Genomic DNA, 19,805 nt, shown 5'->3' with positions numbered 1-19,805 from the left:
GTGGAAATCAGAAAATCAAGGGGCAAGTGATGCTGCTCTGGCAGATTCTCTCCACTGTCTGTAATAAGTGCTAATACTTGAAGTAATTTGAAGAATTAAAAGAAAGAAAGCAGGATAAAAATAGACAAACAAACAATGTCTTTGCACAGCGGATAGTCACAATGTGAAGTTCTCTGCCATGACCTATTGCTGAAGCAGAGTCCATTTTGCCTTTGGAAAAGGAATCAGAGATGCCTATGTGAAAGACCATATTAATGGTTATGGGGAGCAATGTGCAAAGGAATACTGGACAAGGTGATTGAGGAAAAAATAGCACTGATGCACAATACCAATCGTCCCAGCAAACCGAGGCATATAAATAACAAGTGGGAAATAACACCGATGCTTCACAAGAGGGACACGGGCAATGCTGCCCAGCAGGTTGACAACACATTTGCAACCAAACCCACTTGCTCAGCGAGCAATTCTACATCCTCATAGGACAGACTAGCTGGGCCATACAATTTACAATATGATTTTTTTAACCATTCTGGATCGAGTAGAATACTCAGAAGGAATTTTTTAAAAAATCTGTACATACTTCAAGAAAGGCATTGAAAAGGGAAGAATTAATACTCACTTCAGGGTGGTTAATAGCCTGCTTAATGTGCTTTGTTTAATTTTCTTTAATAAAAAAGGGTGTTAGTCCAGTTAGTATGAAATAAAACAGTTGAATGAGTTGGGTGTGAATATATTAAAGTGTTTGTTAATAGCACTGCAGCCTCAGCCACTGATGAATCAAAGGGCTAATGGTCATTTCTAAGAAAGACTTGCAATTGTTTCAATACAGCAGTAAATGGCACAATTCTTAGAAACATTAACACACTGAGGGATTGACAACAGTGGCAACAGAAGTGGATAAAATGGCCGAGAAAGCATATGGCGTGCATACCTTCTTTGGTTGCGACACACAGTATGAACAAAAACAAAAAAGCTCAGCAGGTCTGGCAGCATCTGTGAAGGAGAAAACAGAGTTAACGTTTCGGGTCCAGTGACCCTTCCTCAGAACAGATGGTGGCTGGGAAAATGTCAGTTTATATGCAGAAAATAGGGAGGTGGGTGGGATAGGGAGTAAACGATAGGATAGAGCCCAAAGGCGGAGAAAGACAGTAGGACAGGAGTTGCTAACGATCAGGCTGGGAGGGTGAATAGTTGTTAATAGGGTCTGTTAGTGACTTACAACAGGGGGTATGTAGTGGCAGGCTATGTGGTAACAAGGCCTGGTGTGTGGGGTAGGGGACTGGGACATGGGACAGTTTAGGTCCTAAAATTATTGAACTCAGTATTGAGTCCGGAGCACTGCAGAGTCCCCAAGCGGAAAATGAGGTCTAGTTCCTCCAGCTTGTACTGGGCTTCACTGATACTTTGGAGCAAGCCAGAGACAGCGATGTTGGCCAGAGAGCAGGGTGGTGCATTGAAGTGGCAGGCAACAGACAATTCAGGGTCTCTTTTGTGAAGAGAATGTAGATGTTCTGCAAAGTGGTTGTCAAGTCTACGCTTCGTTTACCCAATGTAGAGGAGACCACATTGTGAGCAGCGAATGCAGTAAACTAGATTCTGAGAAGCGCAGGTGAAGTGTTGCTTCACCTGAAAAGTATGTTTGTGCCCTTGGATAGTGGGGAGGGAGGAGGTAAATGTGCAGGTGTTACGCCTTTGCTGGTTACAGGGGAAGGTGCCGTTGGGCTGTGGGGAGGTGTTGGCGGTGAAGGAAGTATGAACCAGGGTGTCCCGGAGGGAACGGCCCCTGCGGAAGGTGGACAAGGGAGGGGAGGGGAATATGTGTCCAGTGGTGGCATCTTGCTGGAGGTAGCGGAAACAGTGTCTGATGATCTTCTGGATGTGGATGCTGTTGGGATGGTAGGTAAGGATAAGGGGAACACAGAAAAATTTGTCTACTCCCTACCCCACCCACCTCCCCACTTTCTGCATATAAACTGCTGTTTTCCCAGCCACCGTCAGTTCTGAGGAAGGGTCACCCGACCTGAAACGTTAACTCCGTTTTCTCCTTCACGGATGCTGCCAGACCTGCTGAGCTTTTCCAGCAACTTTGTTTTTGTTCCTGATTTACAGCATCCGCAGTTCTTTTGGTTTTTACACAGGGTATGAAAATTGGCAATGTTTAGAAAAAATTCGTTAACGGGATAAGGGCGTCGCTGGCCAGGCGGCATTTATTGCCCATCCCTAATTATCCAGAAATCAGTTAAGAGTCAACCACATTGCTGTGGGTCTGGAGTCACATGTAGGCCAGACCAGGTAAGGATGGCAATTTCCTTCCCTGAAGGACATGAGTGAAGCAGATGTTGCAGCCGTATGGACCACATTTGGAATACTGTGTACAATGGTTGTCACAATACCAGACGGATGTGGAAGCTTTGGAGAAACAGTTTACCGGGATGTCGCCTGGTTAGGAGGGCATTATCTTTGAGGACGCAGTGGACAAGCTCAAGTTTGTTTCCACCTGAATGTTGGGGGCTGAGGGGGGCGACTTGATAGAAGTTTACAAACTTACGAGAGGCACGGAGAGAATGAATAGTCAGAGTCTTTTTCCCAGGGTGGAAGTGTCATTTATTAGGGGACACAGGTTTAAGGTAAAAGGGGGTAAGTTTGAAGGGACTAAGAGTGGCAAGTTTTTTTTACACAGAGCTTGGTAACACCTGCAATGAGCTGCCGGAGGTGGTGACAGAGGTGGATAAAACTGCAACTTTTAAGGAACACCTTGACAGAGACCTGAATAAGCAGGAAGCGGAGGGATATGGCTAGTGTCGGGGCAGAAGTTTTTGAATGTAGAAAGGCAACATGTGTCAGCAGAGGCTTGGTAGGCCAAAGAGCCTTTTTCTGAGCAAAAGTCATTTAGTGGGATATGGGGGGCATCTCTGGAAAGGTCAGCATTTCTCACGTATCAGTAATTGAACTCCGTTTCTTGCTTAAGCATTGCAGGGGGCAGTTCAGAATCAATGATATCACGGTGGGAGTCATACGTGGGCCAAATTAAATTTCCTTTCCTTTGTTTTAATGGTATCCTTACTGAGATTTGTTTTCAATTCCAGAAATATTCATCTAAATTCCATAGCATGACTACCTTCTAGCGCCACAAACCTGGGCTCGATTCTAGCCACAGGGAGTGTCCATGTGGAATTTGCACAATCTGTGTGGGTTTCCTCCCACAGGCCAAAGAAATCAGGTTAGGTGGATTGGCCCTGCTAATTTGCCCCACAGTATCCAAGGATGTGGAAGCTAGGGAAATGAAGTGTTATGGGGAAAAGGGAAGGGAAGCTGGATGGGTGGGCTATTCTTTAGAGAGTCGGTGTGGGTAATGGGAGAATGGCCTGCTTCCACCCTGCAGAGATTCTAATCATTAACATGACACCAGTGTCTCCCTTATGGTCAACCATTCAGCCCATCAAGTCTGCTCCCCATTCACTGAGATCATGGCTGGTCTGACAATCCTCAATTTCACTTTTCCCCCATAAATCTTGATCCCCTTACTGATTAAAAATCTTTCTATCTAGGCCATGAGCATATCTACCCATCTCAGCGATAAAGAATTCCACAGATTCATTACCCTGAGCAAAAATTAGTCATTATCTCTTTCTTAAATAGGTGGCCTCTTGTTCTGAGATTGTGGTCTTGGGTCCTAGACTATCACATAAGAGGAAATAATCTCTCTGCACCCACATAGTCAAGCCCTCTAGGAATCTGGTATATTCATCAGGCTATTAGAGTCATGTGACAGCAAGAAAGCAGAAGTGCCCTATCCTTCTGAATGTCCTACTGGACAACAATAACATGAACATCAGTCAACACATGGTCATCTGCAACACCTATTAACTATTTCATTCATGCTGTAGTCTTCAGGGTTTTACGAAAGGGAACAAATGTTTGACTGATCTGTTGGGGTTCTTTGAGCAAGTAACATGTGCTGTGGGTAAAGGGAACCTGATGGATGTACTGTACTTCGATTTCCAGAAGGCCTTTGATAAAGTGCTACACCCAAGGTAATTGCAGGAAGCAAAGATGACAAGGCAACACATGGGAATGGATTGAAGATTGGCTGGTACAGACAGCAGGCATAGGTTGGCAAAACATAACGAGTGATGTGCTGGAACTAATTTGTTGGCAATTTATATAACTGATACAGATGTGGGGATGGAAGGTATGGTTGGTAGATTTGCTGATAGCACAAAGGTAGGTCAAAACATAAGTTGTGAACAAGACCACAAGAGACAATGATAAGAAAAGAGGTTAAGTGAACGGGCAGATATAGCAAATGGGACAATTTGGGAAAATATGAAACTGTCCATTTTAACAGGAAGATGAAAGAAACTCTTTGCCTGAAATGGGAATTGGGTCACACAGCACGGAAGAGGCCTTTCAGCCAATCAAGTCTGTCCCAATGATGGTGGAAGCCGAGCCCTTGAATATTTTGAAGGCGGAGGTGGAGATTGATAAGCAAGATGAGGGGAGGTTATCAGGGGGAGGTGGGAATACAGGTTTGAGGCTACAGTCAGGTCATCCTCACTCTTATTTAATGGCGAGTAGGCTCGAGGGGCCCCAACAGCCTACTCCTATTCCTTGTTCATTGCTTGACTCACTCACAGCACATTCTCACGAGGGTGGTCAGGCATGTGTCATTATGAAATTGCTCTCTTCTCTAGCAGTCATGACTCAGTGAGGAACATGCTTGTCTCTTGAATAGTAAGGTCGTGAGTTCAAGTCACTCTCAAGAGATGAGAGCACAAAGTTGAGGTTGGCAGTCGTGTGTAGCCCAAAGGAGAAAATATTAAACTGAGACATGCAGCATCTTGGGTATCTGCAAACAAACTGAAAAAAAATCTGTTCCTGGTGTCCTAGTCCATATATAAGCCTTGCACATATAAACCCAAGTCCCTCTACTCCGGCAAGCATTCTTGTACACCTTATTTTGTGGTGTCATTTAATGTTCTTCCCAACAAAATGCATCACCACACACGTCTCTGTTGCGAGAAGCAAGCTAAGGGTTGCAATGTGCATCGCTAAAGCCCTCTTCTTGGCAACACAAGAAAACACAGAACAGTGCAGCTTAACAACAGGCACGTCGTCCCACCATGTCTGTGCTGACCATGATGTCATTGTAACCCTTGGCAGGCTGGCTCAGTGATCAGCGCTGCTGCCTCAAAACATTAGGGACCTCGGTTCGATTCCACCGACTGGCGACACGTTCTCCCCGTGTCTATGTGGGTTTCTGGCAGGAGCTCTGGTTTCCTCCCACAGTCCAAAGACGTGCAACTCAGATGGATTAGCCATGCTTCAATTGCCCATAGCGCCCAATCACGTAGTCACAGTAAATGTGGGGTTGCAGGTTTGGGTGGGATGCTCTTCACAGAGTTGGTGCAGGCTTGATGGAATCTTTCTGTACTGTAGGGACTCTTTTCCCTGCTTGTTCACATGTCCAACAAGCTCACATTCCTCTGTAAATCCAGGGCCTGAACATGATGTTGCCATGAAAAATAACCTATGCTGAGCACAATTATAGTACTGCTGCCTCATAACGCCAGGTTTGATTCCACCATCGGGCGACTGTCTGTGCGGAGTTTGCACATTCTCCCCGTGTCTGCATGAGTTTCCTCCGGGCCCTTCAGTTTTCTCCCACAGTCCAAAGATGTGCAGCCTAGGTGGATTGGCCATGCTAAATTGCCCGTAGTGTTCAGGGATGTGTAGATTGGATGGGTTATAGGGGGGTGGGTCTGGATGGAATGCTCTGAGGGTCAGTATGGATTTGTTGGGCCAAAGGGCCAGTTTCCACACTGTAGGGATTCTATGATTCTATGATAGACTCTTTGTTGTAGAATTTACACTGAGTGTTTTCAAACAGTTCAAATACCATATACAACAGAGACAATGAGTTGAAACGTGCTTACCTCGAGTGCCTTTAGGACATGGGCGCTCCACCATGAGGCCTTGCTGGGTCTGAGGCCAGCCTATTTCCCTAGCATGCGTCGCCCCACAGTATCTCTCTGGGACGGGCAGGAAGCTGGGCACGGACGGTGTTTTCGTCCCAGCATCAGCGAGTCCTGGTTTGGGCCCACGGCTGCCCTCTTTGGTGCCTGCTGCCGGAGTGGTGGTAGCGGGCGCTCTCTCCGTGGTGGTCAGGGTTGTGGTCACCACCGTGGTCTTCATGCCAACAGTCGCCACGGACGTGGTCTCGACGGTGGTGGGTTCTGCAAGATAAACGAACATGTGATAACAACTGTACTTCTTGGCAAGTTGCACCCTTGGATCTAGGGAGAAAGAAACACATAAGCTGGGGCAGGCTATGGAGCACCTGGAGCATGATCTACCATTCAGTTAAAACCTGCCAATAATTAGACTTTAAAAAAACAGAATAGGAGGCCATTCAGCCCATTATAACCATGCTAATCTTCTGCAAGAATTAATATAGGTCCCATTTCTCTCCCTATTCTCCGTTGCTGTAAATTTATTGAGCCCCTTTCTCCGCTGCTTATTCAATTCCTGAGAGCAAACACTCATGGTGTGGAAAGGTTTGCCTCCTGCTCTCACTTGTCCTTTTGCCTATCACGTCTCGCAAGTCGATGACCCTGCCACTGCTGGGCGCAAGTCTACTCCCTCATGAATTTGAACTTCTCCATCATATCTCCTGGCAACATTCTCTTTCCCCATTGGGAACAGTCCCAAAACCTCTTCAGTCTATCTATGCTGCTGATTCCCCACTTCCAACAAGCATTCTCGTGAACCTTTTCAGCACCCTCTCCAAATCCTTCGCACCCATCATAAAGTTTGGTGCGTGGAATCAGACCCAATACTCCAGCAAAGGTTAAGGCAAACCAACCTTCTCCAAGAGTTCGCTTAAATGGTCTTGCATTGATTTTCCATGTCTTTATTTATTAAGCCCAGGATGTTATGCATCTTTTTTAACTCCTCCCTCAACTGTGCTGCCACTTTAATGATTTGCAAGCCTCCGATCTCTAAGCTCCTTCACTTCCTCTAGAATTTCCTTCCTCCCAGCACAACTCATCTGCCAATGGTCAGAATACTCTTGCTTAACAAAACTACCGCAAGGCACTGAAATAACAAGGTGTAGAGCTGGATGAACACAGCAGGCCACGCAGCATCAGAGGAGCAGGAAAGCTGACGTTTCGGGAAGGGGCTAGGCCCGAAGCATTAGCCTTCCTGCTCTTCTGATGCTGCTTGGCCTGCTGTGTTCATCCAGCTCTACACCTTGTTATCTCAGATTCTCCAGCATCTGCAGTTCCTGCTATCTCTGCAAGACACTGGCATGGCAGCTCAGTGGTTAGCATTGCTGTCTCACAACACCAGGGACCTTGGGCGACTTTGTGAAGCTTGCACACTCTCCCCGTATCTGTGTGGATTTTGCCCAGGTGCTCTACTTTCCTCGCATTGTCCGAAGATGTGCAGGTTAGGTAGACTGGTCATGCTAAATTGCCCATAGTGTTCAGGGATGTGTAGGTAGGATGTGTTAGCCATGGGAAATACAGGGTTACTGGGCTAGGGGAGGGGGTTTCTGAATGAGATGCTTTTTGAAGGGTTGATGTGGACTTGTTGGGCTGAATGGCCTGCTTCCACATTTCAGGGATTCTGTTTGAAAAAATTGGATCAGAACTAAGCCATTAAGCCCATTGAGTCCACTCTGGCTTTCAATGGAATCATAGCTGATCTGATAAATCTCAACCTGGGGGAGCCCAGAACAAGGGGCTCTTGTTACCTTTCTACCTTTCTCCCCCAACCCTTGGCTGCCGTTCTGATTAAAAATCTGCATTTCTCAGCTTGAATACTTCACAACCCAACGTCAACCATAAAACACAGCAGCAGAATTAGGCTATTCAGCCCATCGAACCTGCTCTGCCATTCAATGGCCCTCTGTTGTCAAAAAATTCCACAGATTCACTACTCTAAGAGAAGAAGTTCCTCCTCTTCTCTGTTCCAAATGGGCGACCCTTTACCCTGAGATGATGCCCCCTGGCTCTGGACTGCCATTCAAGCAATCTCTCTGAATTACCCTGTCAAGCTCACGAAGAACCTTGCATCTTTCAGTAAGTTCTAAACTCCAACAGTTACAGGCCAAATAACTCAACCTCTCTTCATTAGGCAGTCCCTCTATACCCAGGTCAAAATACAACAATTTCAGTTTTGAAATTTAAAATGGTTAGCACACCTAGCCACACCAGGCTCAACAGGTGTTGTGAGAGGGTGAGTTTCAGAATTTACACCACTCGTCCGATGAAGATACATATTCATACATCACTGCTGAATGGTCTATCTGCAATTTTACAACATTCAAAGAAGGACATACAGTAGGGTCTACAGCCTGCTCCATCATTCAATAAAATCACTGGCTGATCTGAATTTTGATCTCAACTCTACATCCCCACATATTCCCAATAATCTTTCATCCCTTTAGTCATTTCTTAAATTCATCAATTGGGACAGGGGTACCACCGGCTAGGAATGCATTTACTGCCCATCTGGAATCCCCTAGCCATTAGCTGGAATAGTAGCCTAATGATAGCACCACGAGGCCATTTCCCTGGTAGCAATTTAGAGTCAACCACGTTGCTGAGGGTCTGGAGTCACATGTAGGCCAGACTAGGTAAGGATGGCATATTTCCTTCCCTAAAGGACATAAGTGAACCAGATGGGTTTTGACGACAATCAACAATGGATTGATGGCTACCATTTGATTCTTAATTCCAGACATTTTTTTATTGGATTTAAATTCCACCATCTGCCATGGTGAGATTTGAACACAGGTCCACACAACATCACCTAGATCTCTGGATTAACAGTCCAGCAATAATACCATTAGGCCACTGCCTCCATGGCTTAAAAATCTATCTCGCTTTTCCCGAAGATATTTAAACATTCTGCATTCACTGCATTCCGAGGAAGGGAATTCCAAAAAACCGCAACCCTCTGACAGGGAATAAATGTTTCCTGATCTCTACATTAGATTCATAAATGATGACACACTCGTTCCAGATCCTCCCACACGTAACCCCCTTGTTCTGGGCTCCCCCTTTCCCGGAAATAGCTTGTATCTCCCCTCAAATCTTTTAATCGTCTTAAACTCCTCAATTAGACCAGTCCTTCATTTCTGACATTCAAGGGGATATAGGGCCCATCTGTACAAGTTAACTCATAAACACACAGATACATTAAAAGAAAAGTATTTAACAGATAAGTATTATTTGCTTTCAACAGCAAAGGGATTATGACTCATACTAGACATAAGTTTGATTGAAGGCCTTTCCACCTTATAGTCACTACGCTCATTGACTGTGGATCAAAACAGTCATTATATTTCTGCTAGCAATAAGCAGATGTGAAAATTGAAGAATGCATGGCTTGGAAATGTACTGTACTTGAGAAGCTTTCAATTTACATCATGTTTCAGTAACTTAACGCAGTGCCTTGCAAGAAAATAATTAATGTAACATCTTGCACCCACCCCCTGCAGTCATTTGTGCTCAGAGTTGGTGAGTAAAGCTGATTAAATTTTCAAAGAGCCCTTCTCATATTCTCACAGTCAGAGAATTCCCTGGCTTTCCAGAGAATCCTCCTTGAAGTGCAAGGCTGTTGAATGATTCCAATCGCAGCTTCTCAATACAATCAAAGCCCCATCTAAGATCTGCCTGTGTGCAGAGTCTCCAGGCACAGTGATAATGTCAGCTTGCTGCATCCACCAATAAACACTGGGGGATCACTGCAAATGTATTCCGCCACATGAGTTCACCACAGGAACTGTCACCCAGATTTCCCGTGGAAGAATTTGTTTTTGCACCCACCCACAACTTTCATTTATCTCCGAACACCACGCCTCAAATGCTTCCAGCAAACAGCACCAATGTCATTCCTCCATACCAGCCCCGTTCCCATCAAACCCAATCAAAATACACTGATATTCCGTTCTCCTGTTTCTGTTTATTTTTCCCTTTAATTCTGTCTCTTACATCTTGGAGACAGGAGGCAATGGCCTCGTGGTGCTATCATTAGGCTACTATTCCAGCTAATGGCTAGGGGATTCTAGGTTCTTAACCCGCCATGACAGGTGTTGGAAGTCATAAAAGTATGGAATGAAGGGTCTAAGTGTGATTGCTGTCAGGGGGAAATCCCACCTGGTTTACAAGGGAACTTTAGGAAAGGATATCTGTTGTCCACACAAACTCTTTTCCACAATCAGCAGTTAATAGAGGGCCAGTCGTTAAACTTTAAATCTGAGATAGAATTTTTGTTGAGCACAGGCCTGAAGCAATGAGGACCCAAGGCAGCTGAGTGGAGCTAGGTCACTGATTAGCCAGGATTTAACGGAGGGTGAGGCAGGCTCGAGAGGCTGAATGGTCTACTCATGTTCCAATGCTGTCCTTACCTGGGACTGCGAATCAATATGTTAGCCTATTACCTATTGCCTGACCACAGCAGCTGAGCTGACCAGCAATGCCCAGCTACACCAGCTGAATGAATTTCAGAAGGATCACCGTACCCACACTCTGAGTTAAGAATGTCACGTCCTCATGCATTTGCGACTGGATTGATTAATGACTAACTTTGATTTATGTTGCTGATTTTACATTTCTCCACAAGGTATCTTTATATCTACCCCATGAACCACCTTGCAGACGCCAAATATCTGAAATAAAAACAGAAAGTTGCTGGGAAAACTCAGCAGGTCTTCCAGCATCTGTGGAGAAGAAACAGCTAACATTTCGAGCCGTTTAGGATTTTACAGCATTCTGTTGAGTCACCTCTCAGTCATCACTTTTCACCTCAGCCTTATTTCTTGTCCTGAGTACTTTTAACTTCTCAGTTTTACAATGCTCCTTGTAAAATATTTTCTTTGCATCATTTTACCTGAAAGCTTCTACATCATCTTTTAGAATATGGAGATGAGGGCAACAAACAGTACTCTGAGCGGGCTCTAGGTTCAATACAAACTTGCTCTGATGCTAATCCTCTCTAGAAGTGCACCAGCGCTTGCTTTGCATATTGTTTGGCCCTGATGTGATAAAACAGGATCTAATTAGAATCCCCAGGGTGTGGGAGCAGGCCATTTGGCCCATCATGTGCACACCAACCCAGTATCCCACCCAGATCTGTAACCCTGCATTCCCCATGGGTAATCCACCCAACCTATACACCCCGGACGCTATTGGCAATTTCCCATTGCCATTCCACCTAACCTGCACACCTTTGGACTGTGGGAAGTAACCTATGCAGACAATGGAAGAAACAGCAAACTCTACACATACAGTTGCCCGAGGCCGAAATTGAACCCAAGTCCCTGGCGCTGTGAGTTGGCAGTGCTAAAACCCTGCCAACCTTCACTGTTACATTTAATGATATGAACATTTGAATGTCTGTGGCCTGTCACTTTAACATTTCAATCTCTCAAACTACAGACAACTGGCATGAGAGTTCAGACTAGCAGACCCACCAGTTCAGGGTAAGAGACGGGAGACCCACAGGTACTGTCTAATGCAGTCACCAGAGGTAGAGAGAGAACGATTCTGTTTGCTGTACACATGCAGCACAAGTATTTTTCTATGAGGAGTTGGCAGTGAAGAGGGGCTTTCGTTGCCCAGAGGTCTCTGAAGTTGGCACTTGGTCAACATTGGGATGTTGCTGTGACTTCAAGAACAGATTTGTTACTTGTCCCTTTATCTTCCAGGTGGCACCACATAAATGACTATGCTTCAGGATGAGGTGGGGCTCTGTGTCACTGTCCTTCAGGAATGCCTTAGAGTGTGTGTTCTTGAGATGTATTAGAGTGTACCGGGAAAGCCAAAAAGTAGAAGAACTGGATTATTTTTCTCAAAGAGCAGAACATTGAGCAGGCACTAGAAGTAGGGTCTAGGCCCGAAACGTCAGCTTTTGTGCTCCTGAGATGCTGGTTGGCCTGCTGTGTTCACCCAGCCTCACATTTTATTATCCTAGAAGTATGAAGTGCTTTGATAAAAGTACTTCCACAGAGAAGGAGTGAATGATGAAAAACTTGTACATTAATCGAGAGTCAAATGTTTTATAACAGTGGACATTGGCAGAACATTTACTTGTGCACTGACATACAAATGCTGGCGGTTTGAATATGGAGCTGAGATAACAGGTTGTTGAGCTGGATGAACACAGCAGGCCAAGCAGCATCAGAGGAGCAAAAAAACTGACGTTTCAGGTCTGGACCCTTCTTCTGAAATGGGGGAGGGAGGAGAGTGTTCTGAAATAAATAGGGAGGGAAGGAGGAGGCAGATAGAAGTTGGATAGAGGAGAAGATAGGTGGAGAGGAGACAGACCAGTCAAAGAGGCGGGGATGGAGCCAGTAAAGGTGAGTGTAGGTGGAGAGACAGGGAGGAGATAGGTCAGTCTAGGGAGAACGGACAGGTCAAGGGGGGGAAATGAGGTTAGTAGGTAGGAGATGGGGGTAGATCTTGAGGTGGGGGTGGGGGTACAAGTGGGAGGAAGGACAGGTTAGGGAGGCGGGGACAAGCTGGGCTGGTTTTGGGATGCGGTAGGGGGAGGGGAAATTTTGAAGCCTGGAGAACATGGAGCTGCCTGCTTGTAATATCTACCTCTGTAAATAAAACATCTTAAGTGTCCCAAGATTAACTCATTGCATGTTTATTCCCTCATCTCATTCGGCACCCGTACCCACACCTCATCTGGCGTCTGTACTCACACCTTATTCTACATATATTTCCTCAACTCGTATTATGCCTTGATTCATCATACTCCATTCTTTCACTGTTTCCATATGTCATTTTTTGACTGTATCCACATTTCTTTCCATGACTATTAGCGCACATCATTCTACACCTGTATCCACATCTTGTTTCTTGCTGGTTTCCTCACCTCATCCTACAACTGTATCTCTATTTCATTCTTTGCCTGTATCCTCACCTCATTTCAGTTCCTTAACTCATGCTACCCCGATCCATGTCTGATTCTGTGCTTGCTTCCACACTTCCTTCCATGCATACTTTTTGACTTCAGTTGGCTGTATGATTGGTTTGCAATATAGAATGACACCAACCACATGGTTTCAATCGCCATAAGGCTGAGGTTACCATGAAGGTCCCTCGTTCTCAACCTTTCCCTTCCCTTGATGTGACCCCTCAGGTTAAACCACCAAGAGAGAAGCCCTTTGATCCAGTAGCACGACGAAAACTTGACCTATCCCGACTCCTCATTCCTTGCCTATCTCCATGCAGCAAAGGGTCTTCTTTCAGCCACATATGCTATCTCAAAGGTCCCCCCCATCCCTGGTTGAACAGCCCAGATTTCTCGCAGTTCAATCAATCTCCACCTTACCCCAGTTCCTGTCCTTTATGTACAATCCTGTAGAACCCACATGGAGATTGTTGAACAATGAAAGGCATTACAGCTAAGTAGGGATCTTCTCTTCACTAGCCATTTGCAGACAGCAATCAGGAGGTGATACTTTGGGTGAGTTGGACAAATCAGCAACGAGAGGGTGACAAAGTCAGACCCTCTTCCTGAGTGGCTGCGTGACATCAAGACATCAAATGTGAACCGCCAAGTCATTTTGTCGGGTCTTAATTGCTTCTTAGCAAAACAGAAACATGCAGACTACTCCCTTGCTCTGAAGTTGTTGCTTGGCTCAACACTGCAAGCTTGACATTTTAATAGCTTTCCTTCTGTTACCATAGCAACCCGCTTGTTGCTAGCCAGGCCAATTTCCCCGCATTATCTACTGACTAGCACTGGCAGACTGATAATCCACCAGTCCCAGAAATCTGCTCCCATTGGTCCTAATCATTGCAACTGCAATAGAGAATGTGAACCATCTTAATTTGTCCGCTGTTCAAAAGGCTGAGTATTAAAGGATGACTAACGTCCCACTTATTTCTGCTTGATTGGTACTGTCATCCTGCCACTATCAGACATCTCAAACACCAGAAATAAATCAAGCCTTCAACACATGCCTGTGTTTTTTATTAAAGGGTTCATCCCCTAAAATGTTTGCTCCAGAGTTCCACAACAAAGTGATAGCTGATATTTCACACCTTACCAACTCCTCCAACAATCCCATTCCTTCCTTTGCGCCATTCCCCTGAAAGCCCCAATCAAATTCCCTCTGATTAAAACGCAACCCATCTTTTCAGCCTGAAAACTGTTTTGATTTTCGGCTCAATTAAAGTTAATCAAAAAAAAATTCCAGTCTCGAGGGAGTCAAAATAATTGTCGCTGAATCAGTTCTAGTTGACCAAGGTTGGGCTTATTAAACCTATCTTAAAGTATTACATAGCCCGGATATCAAACTCTCTGGAGCTAATTAGCAGATCTTTAAGGTAATAAAGTTATGTTAAGAGTGTTGACTAAGTTGGCAACAAAGCTGATCAGATGCAGTATTGTCACTTCAGTAGGTCATAGTTTTTTTAAAAAAAGAGTTGCCTATTTATGACTGAGATGAGGAAACCTTTTCTTTCCCACAGGCTCTTTGGAATTCCCTTTGTCAAAAAAAAGTGGATGTAGAATCTTTAAATATTTTAAAAGCAGAGGTAGATAGCAGTGGCTCAGTGGTTAGCACTGCTGCCTTCCAGCTCCAGAGACCCAGGTTCGATTCCTTCCTCGGTAACTACCTGTATGGAGTTTGCACGTTCTCCCCATGTCTGTGTGGGTTTCCTCCCTCAGTCGAAAGATGTGCAGGTTAGGGTAGATTGGCCATGTTAAATTGCCCATAGTGTTGAGAAATGTGTAGATTAGGTGGGTTATAGGGGGAACAGGTCAGGGTGGGATGCTTCAAGGGTTGGTGTGGACTTGTTGGACAAAGGGCCTGTTTCCACACTGTAGGGATTCTATGAAAAGATAACATCTTGATTACCAAGGGGATGAAAGATTATGGGGGATGTTCAGGAATGTACAGTTAAAGAATGGAGTGCAGGCTTGAAAGGCCAAGTGGCCGACTCTTCATAGTATCCCTTGGATGTGGAAGCAGGCCATTGGGCACATCAAGTCCACACTGATCCTCTGAAGAGCATCCCATTCCCTACTCTGTCCCTGTAACCCTGCATTTCCCAGGGCTAATACCACCTAGCCTGCACACTATATGACAATTTAGCACGCTCATTCCACCTAACTTTGTTTTTAGTCAGTCATTTCCTTTGTCAAAAAGCAATGGACGTCACTGGCTAGGCAGCGTTTATTGCCCATCCCCAATTACCCAGAGAGCAGTTCAGAGTCAACTACATTGCTGTGGGTCTGGAATCACACATCACCCAGGCCAGGTAAGGATGATTCTTAATTCCAGACATTTATTGAATTCAAATTCCACCATCTGCTGCGATGGGATTTGACCGTGGATTCCCAGAGCATTATCTGGGTCTCTGCATTAACAGTCCAGCAATAATACCATTAGGCCATCACCTCCCCAATCTTTGTACTGAAGGAGGAAACCAGGGGGACCCAGAGGAAACCAACACAGGCAGGCAGAGAACACGCAAACTCCACACAGTCGCCCGAGTGGAATCGAACCCGGGTCTCTGATGCTGAGAGGCAGCAGTGCTAACCACTGAGCGACTACTTTTGTTCCTTGTGAGCACAAACTTAATACTCTTTCTTAGACTGGTGTGCTGGTACATTCAAAAAGTGCCACGTTCTGATGTTCTTTGAACTGTCAAAAGTGAGACTGAGAGATTGTTGAGGTGAATCGATAAATTCGACAAAATCAAAGTAAAATTATAACCGAGTCCTTGTAACTGTCAGGTTCAAAAGAAGAAACTAAAAAGAGTGCTGGGTTCCGTGGTTGTGTGGACAGTTAATCCAGAAACAGGAGTTCAAAATCTCAGCACAGCCAGTTTAAGTTTAAGCTTCCACTTAAGGAATTCAACAAACAAGGAATCAAAAATCTGGTTCACACGCCCAAGTTACAGCAATCTCCAACTGGTCTTCTGCAGCGTTAGGAATCTGCTGTTCTCACCTGGTCTGGTCCAATGGTCACTCCAAACCCACCACAATATGGCAAGGCCTTCTCAAATGCCCTACCAAGGTGCCCAATGGTCAAGAGATGAGTTCACTCCCACCTTCTCAGGCACAATAAATACTGGCTCTACCAGGGATGCCCCCTATCTTCTGAGTGAACAGCAGCAGTCATCGCAGTGCTACTTGCTTAGCAGGCAGAGGGAGGGGCACAGGACTGATGCTGAGTTTAAGTTGAGGATCACCAGACCTCAAGTGCGGTTCAGAAGGTGGGACCTCAGTCCGTCTGAGAATCGAACCCATGCTGTTGGTATCGCCCTGCTTGAGAGACCAATCGTTCAGCTAGCTGAGCTAATCCAAGCGCACAGCTTGCAGCTGATGGCCATTTTGAAGTCATTCAGATTCATGTCTCTCCCCACAGTCATGTCTTATTATGCACTCTCCCGAGGAATAATCATCTGAGATGCCTGATTTTCAGTTATCTGATTAATAATCTCGTACACTTAGTAAACAAGAAATCTACTCTCCCTTGAGACAACAGCAGAGGGCAATTCCTTGAAGAAAGCCGAATTTCACTGACACATTTTACACACAGTAATTAATCAAAAATGCAATAAAAGCTATCTTGCAATGTCTTGCAAATGTTTCTAATCATCCTGGGCCCTTTCCATTGGTATATTATCAGAATAGAATAGCTTGATTTAGATAATTAGCTTGAATTCCAGGATAAAAATATTTTAACTAGCTGACATGCTTTTTCTTGAAATTATAATGACTGAAATTATCTATGAGAGAAATGAGACCTGAATCAAGAACTGGATTAAAATGGTCCAGCGTTAAGATATCATTCTTCAAAACGGATCATTTAAAGGCTAACATCTAATCACAATTTTTAAATTTTGGATTGCACCAAATATTCTCACATTTTTCTAAATGTAAATGCACAATTTACAGATAAGGACAACGTGATGTACTTCCATAAAATTATTCCAAACTTCCATAACTTTGTTGTTCCCATTCAGCTTAGTCACTATCTTTCAGTGTCCCAGATGGCTCAGTGGGAATTTGTATCTAATTCATCAATAGTTGACCAAGCCACATTTATTCACACATAAAAACAAGAGGCCACTCAGCCCTTCAGACCACTCAACATTCAGGTCGATCTGTACCTTAGCACCACCTGCTTCTCACCCAACAAGAATCCAATGTTTGAAATTCTCAGTTTGTCCCCTTGCCTCATATGGTGGCTCAGTGGTTAGCACAGCTCCCTCACAGCACGACAGACCAAGGTTCGATTCCACTCTCAGGCAACTGTCTGTGTGGACTTTGTACATTCTCCTCGTGTCTGTGTGGATTTCCACCCCCAGTCCAAAGGTGTGCAGGTTAGGGGGATTGGCCATGCTAAATTGCCCATAATGTTCAGGAACGTGCAGGTTCGGGGGATTAGCCATGGGAAACACAGAGATAGGTCAAGGGCGTGGGTCTCGGTACAACACTCTGTGGAGGGGCGATGTGGACTCAATGGGCCAAATAGTCTGCTTCCACACTGAAAGGATTCTAAAGCAAGAATTTTGGGCAGAGGGGATTTAGGGGAGAGCAGCTCCAGACTTCCACAAGAGTCCTCCTACCTTTCTGTCCCCTTCTCCTTCGTAGGTCTACCCAGAAATGGCCAAACCATTCCATTCGATGACAAGTCCCTCTTCCTCTTGAGAAGGTTTCCCACAAATTTATGGGGAAGGAGCAGGAGATTGTCTTGAGGTAATAATGTTCTCGGATACAATGAGCCCCCAACTTGCACTGTAAAACCTCTGCAATTCTGATTTCCTCGTTTGATTTAGTCATGACAGTTTTAAGCTGGTAACCCCTAGATTTGGATTCCCCAACCAATAGAATGAGCTTCTCTACTCAAGATGAGCAAAGTATACCATGGCGAGCAAATAAACTATAACACAGACAATGAGAGGAAGAACACCCTGAGTACTGAAAACCTGAAATAATGCCAATAAATGTTGAAAAATGGAGCAGATTTGTCAACATCCTTCACAGATAAATTCAGCTGACCACTTCAGGATGAATCTCACATCAGGTCCTGCAGATAAAATAGAGCCTTTGTTGAAATTAAGGTAACAGACAAATCTATTGCACTTCTATCCACAGCCACCAGCACCGCTCAATTTTTATCTGTCATTTTATCCTCCTTTCTTCACCGTATTTATTCCAGCACGGTGGCTCAGTGGTTAACACTGCTGCCTCACAGCGCCAGAGACCTCGGTTCAATTCCAGCCTCGGGTGACTGTCTGTGTGGAGTTTGCTCATTCTCCCTGTGTCTGTGCAGGTTTCCTCTGGGCGCTCTGGTTTCCTCCCACAGTCCAAAGAATTGCAGGTTAAGAGGGTTGACCATGCTAAATTGCCCATAGTGTTCAGGGAGGTGTAGATTAGGTGGGTGATAGGGTGATGGATCTGGGTGGGACGTTCTGAGGTTCAGTGTGAACTTGTTGGGCCGAAGGGCTTGTTTTCACACTGTAGGGATTCTCTAATCCCCACTGTGAATATTAAGGAAATAGATTTGTTCATCAAAATCTAGGTTTCTGGTCTTTTCCACATGAAATCAGAGCAGAAACAAGTCATTTGGCCCATCAAATCTGTTCTGACATGCAATGAGATCATTCTCAAATCCACTTTCCTGCCTTTTCCCCATACTCAATGATTCCCTTACTGATTAAAAATCTCTCTCTCTCAACCTTGAAAATACTTATTGACTCAGTCTCTACAGCCTTTTGCATAACGAATTTCACAGATTCGTTATCCTCAGAAAAGAAATTCTTCACTGTCTCTGACCCCGTATTCTGAGATTATGTCCGAGACCCTCCCACATCCTTTCCGCATCTACCTTGTCAAGTCTCCTATGAATCGTGTTGGGTCCAATAAGATGTCCCCAATTTCTTTATCCCAATGAATATAGACCCAAACTACTTTATCTTTCTTCATGAAAGAGAGTCCTTCCATACCTGCTGTAAGTCCAGTGAAGTTTTCCTACGCTGCTTCCAATGACAGTGCATTTTTCCTGAGATAAGGGGCCGGGAACTGTTCACAGCATTCCAGCTGCAGCCTAAACAGCACTTTTCGTAGCTTCAGCAAAACCTGTGCTTTTATGCTCCATTCTCTTTGAAATAAAAGCAAACATCCCAATTGCCTTCCCCAGTACCACTGAAAATAAATGTTAGCATTTTCTGATCCATGGAAGTGCTTTGTTCCCTAAATCACTTTGTTCCCAAACTTTCACCAGTCTTTTTCCACTTGAATAAGATTCAGCTCCTCTATTGTTCTTGCCAAAGTGCACAAATTTACATTTCCCCAAATTATATTCCAACTGCTAAGATTTTGTTTGACCTGTCTAAATCCCTTTGCAGAGGTATTGCCAACATTCACTGTTCCAAGGTTTGTCTGCTTTTGCATTCCCTTAGCGAATCTTTTTTCCCCCACATCTCCTAAGGTGTAAACCATACTCTCTTTCTTTCTCTATCTGGCTCTTCCCATTTGGTTCCAACCTTTTACCATCACTGGCCCCCTCCATCCACACCCCCAGCACTTTCATTCTGCTATCTACCATTGACACCCGTGGCTGAATCAATGTTGTGGGCTGTTCACAACGTATGCACATATCAGAAACAACAGCTCATCGGTATCAGGAAAGACCTTCAGAGAAAGGGCTTCCAGTGTTGAGACGAAGAGGTTTGGAAGAGTGAAGAGGTAGTGACAGACCAACATTTCACTTTGCAAATTAACTCATGTATATTGTTGTAAATGGGGATCATCTCAGGGAG

The 19,805-nt window shown here is 44.8% G+C and overlaps 1 protein-coding gene across 18 annotated transcripts in view; it reads right to left on the bottom strand.

Moving 5' to 3' along the window:
* adgrl2a (adhesion G protein-coupled receptor L2a) overlaps positions 1-19,805 on the bottom strand; it is a 470,025-nt gene that overhangs the window by 113,040 nt on the left and 337,180 nt on the right. For all 18 annotated transcript variants that reach the window (XM_059648145.1, XM_048538964.2, XM_059648147.1 and 15 more), the window contains exon 6: positions 5,937-6,236. In XM_059648145.1, the coding sequence (XP_059504128.1) occupies positions 5,937-6,236 (300 nt within the window). The remainder of the gene's footprint in view (positions 1-5,936; positions 6,237-19,805) is intronic.

This window comes from Stegostoma tigrinum, chromosome 8, assembly GCF_030684315.1.
Source record: "Stegostoma tigrinum isolate sSteTig4 chromosome 8, sSteTig4.hap1, whole genome shotgun sequence".
Lineage (NCBI taxonomy): Eukaryota > Metazoa > Chordata > Chondrichthyes > Orectolobiformes > Stegostomatidae > Stegostoma > Stegostoma tigrinum.
The sequence above is the reverse complement of the archived record's forward strand: the minus strand, read 5'-3'. Positions and strand labels throughout refer to the sequence as shown.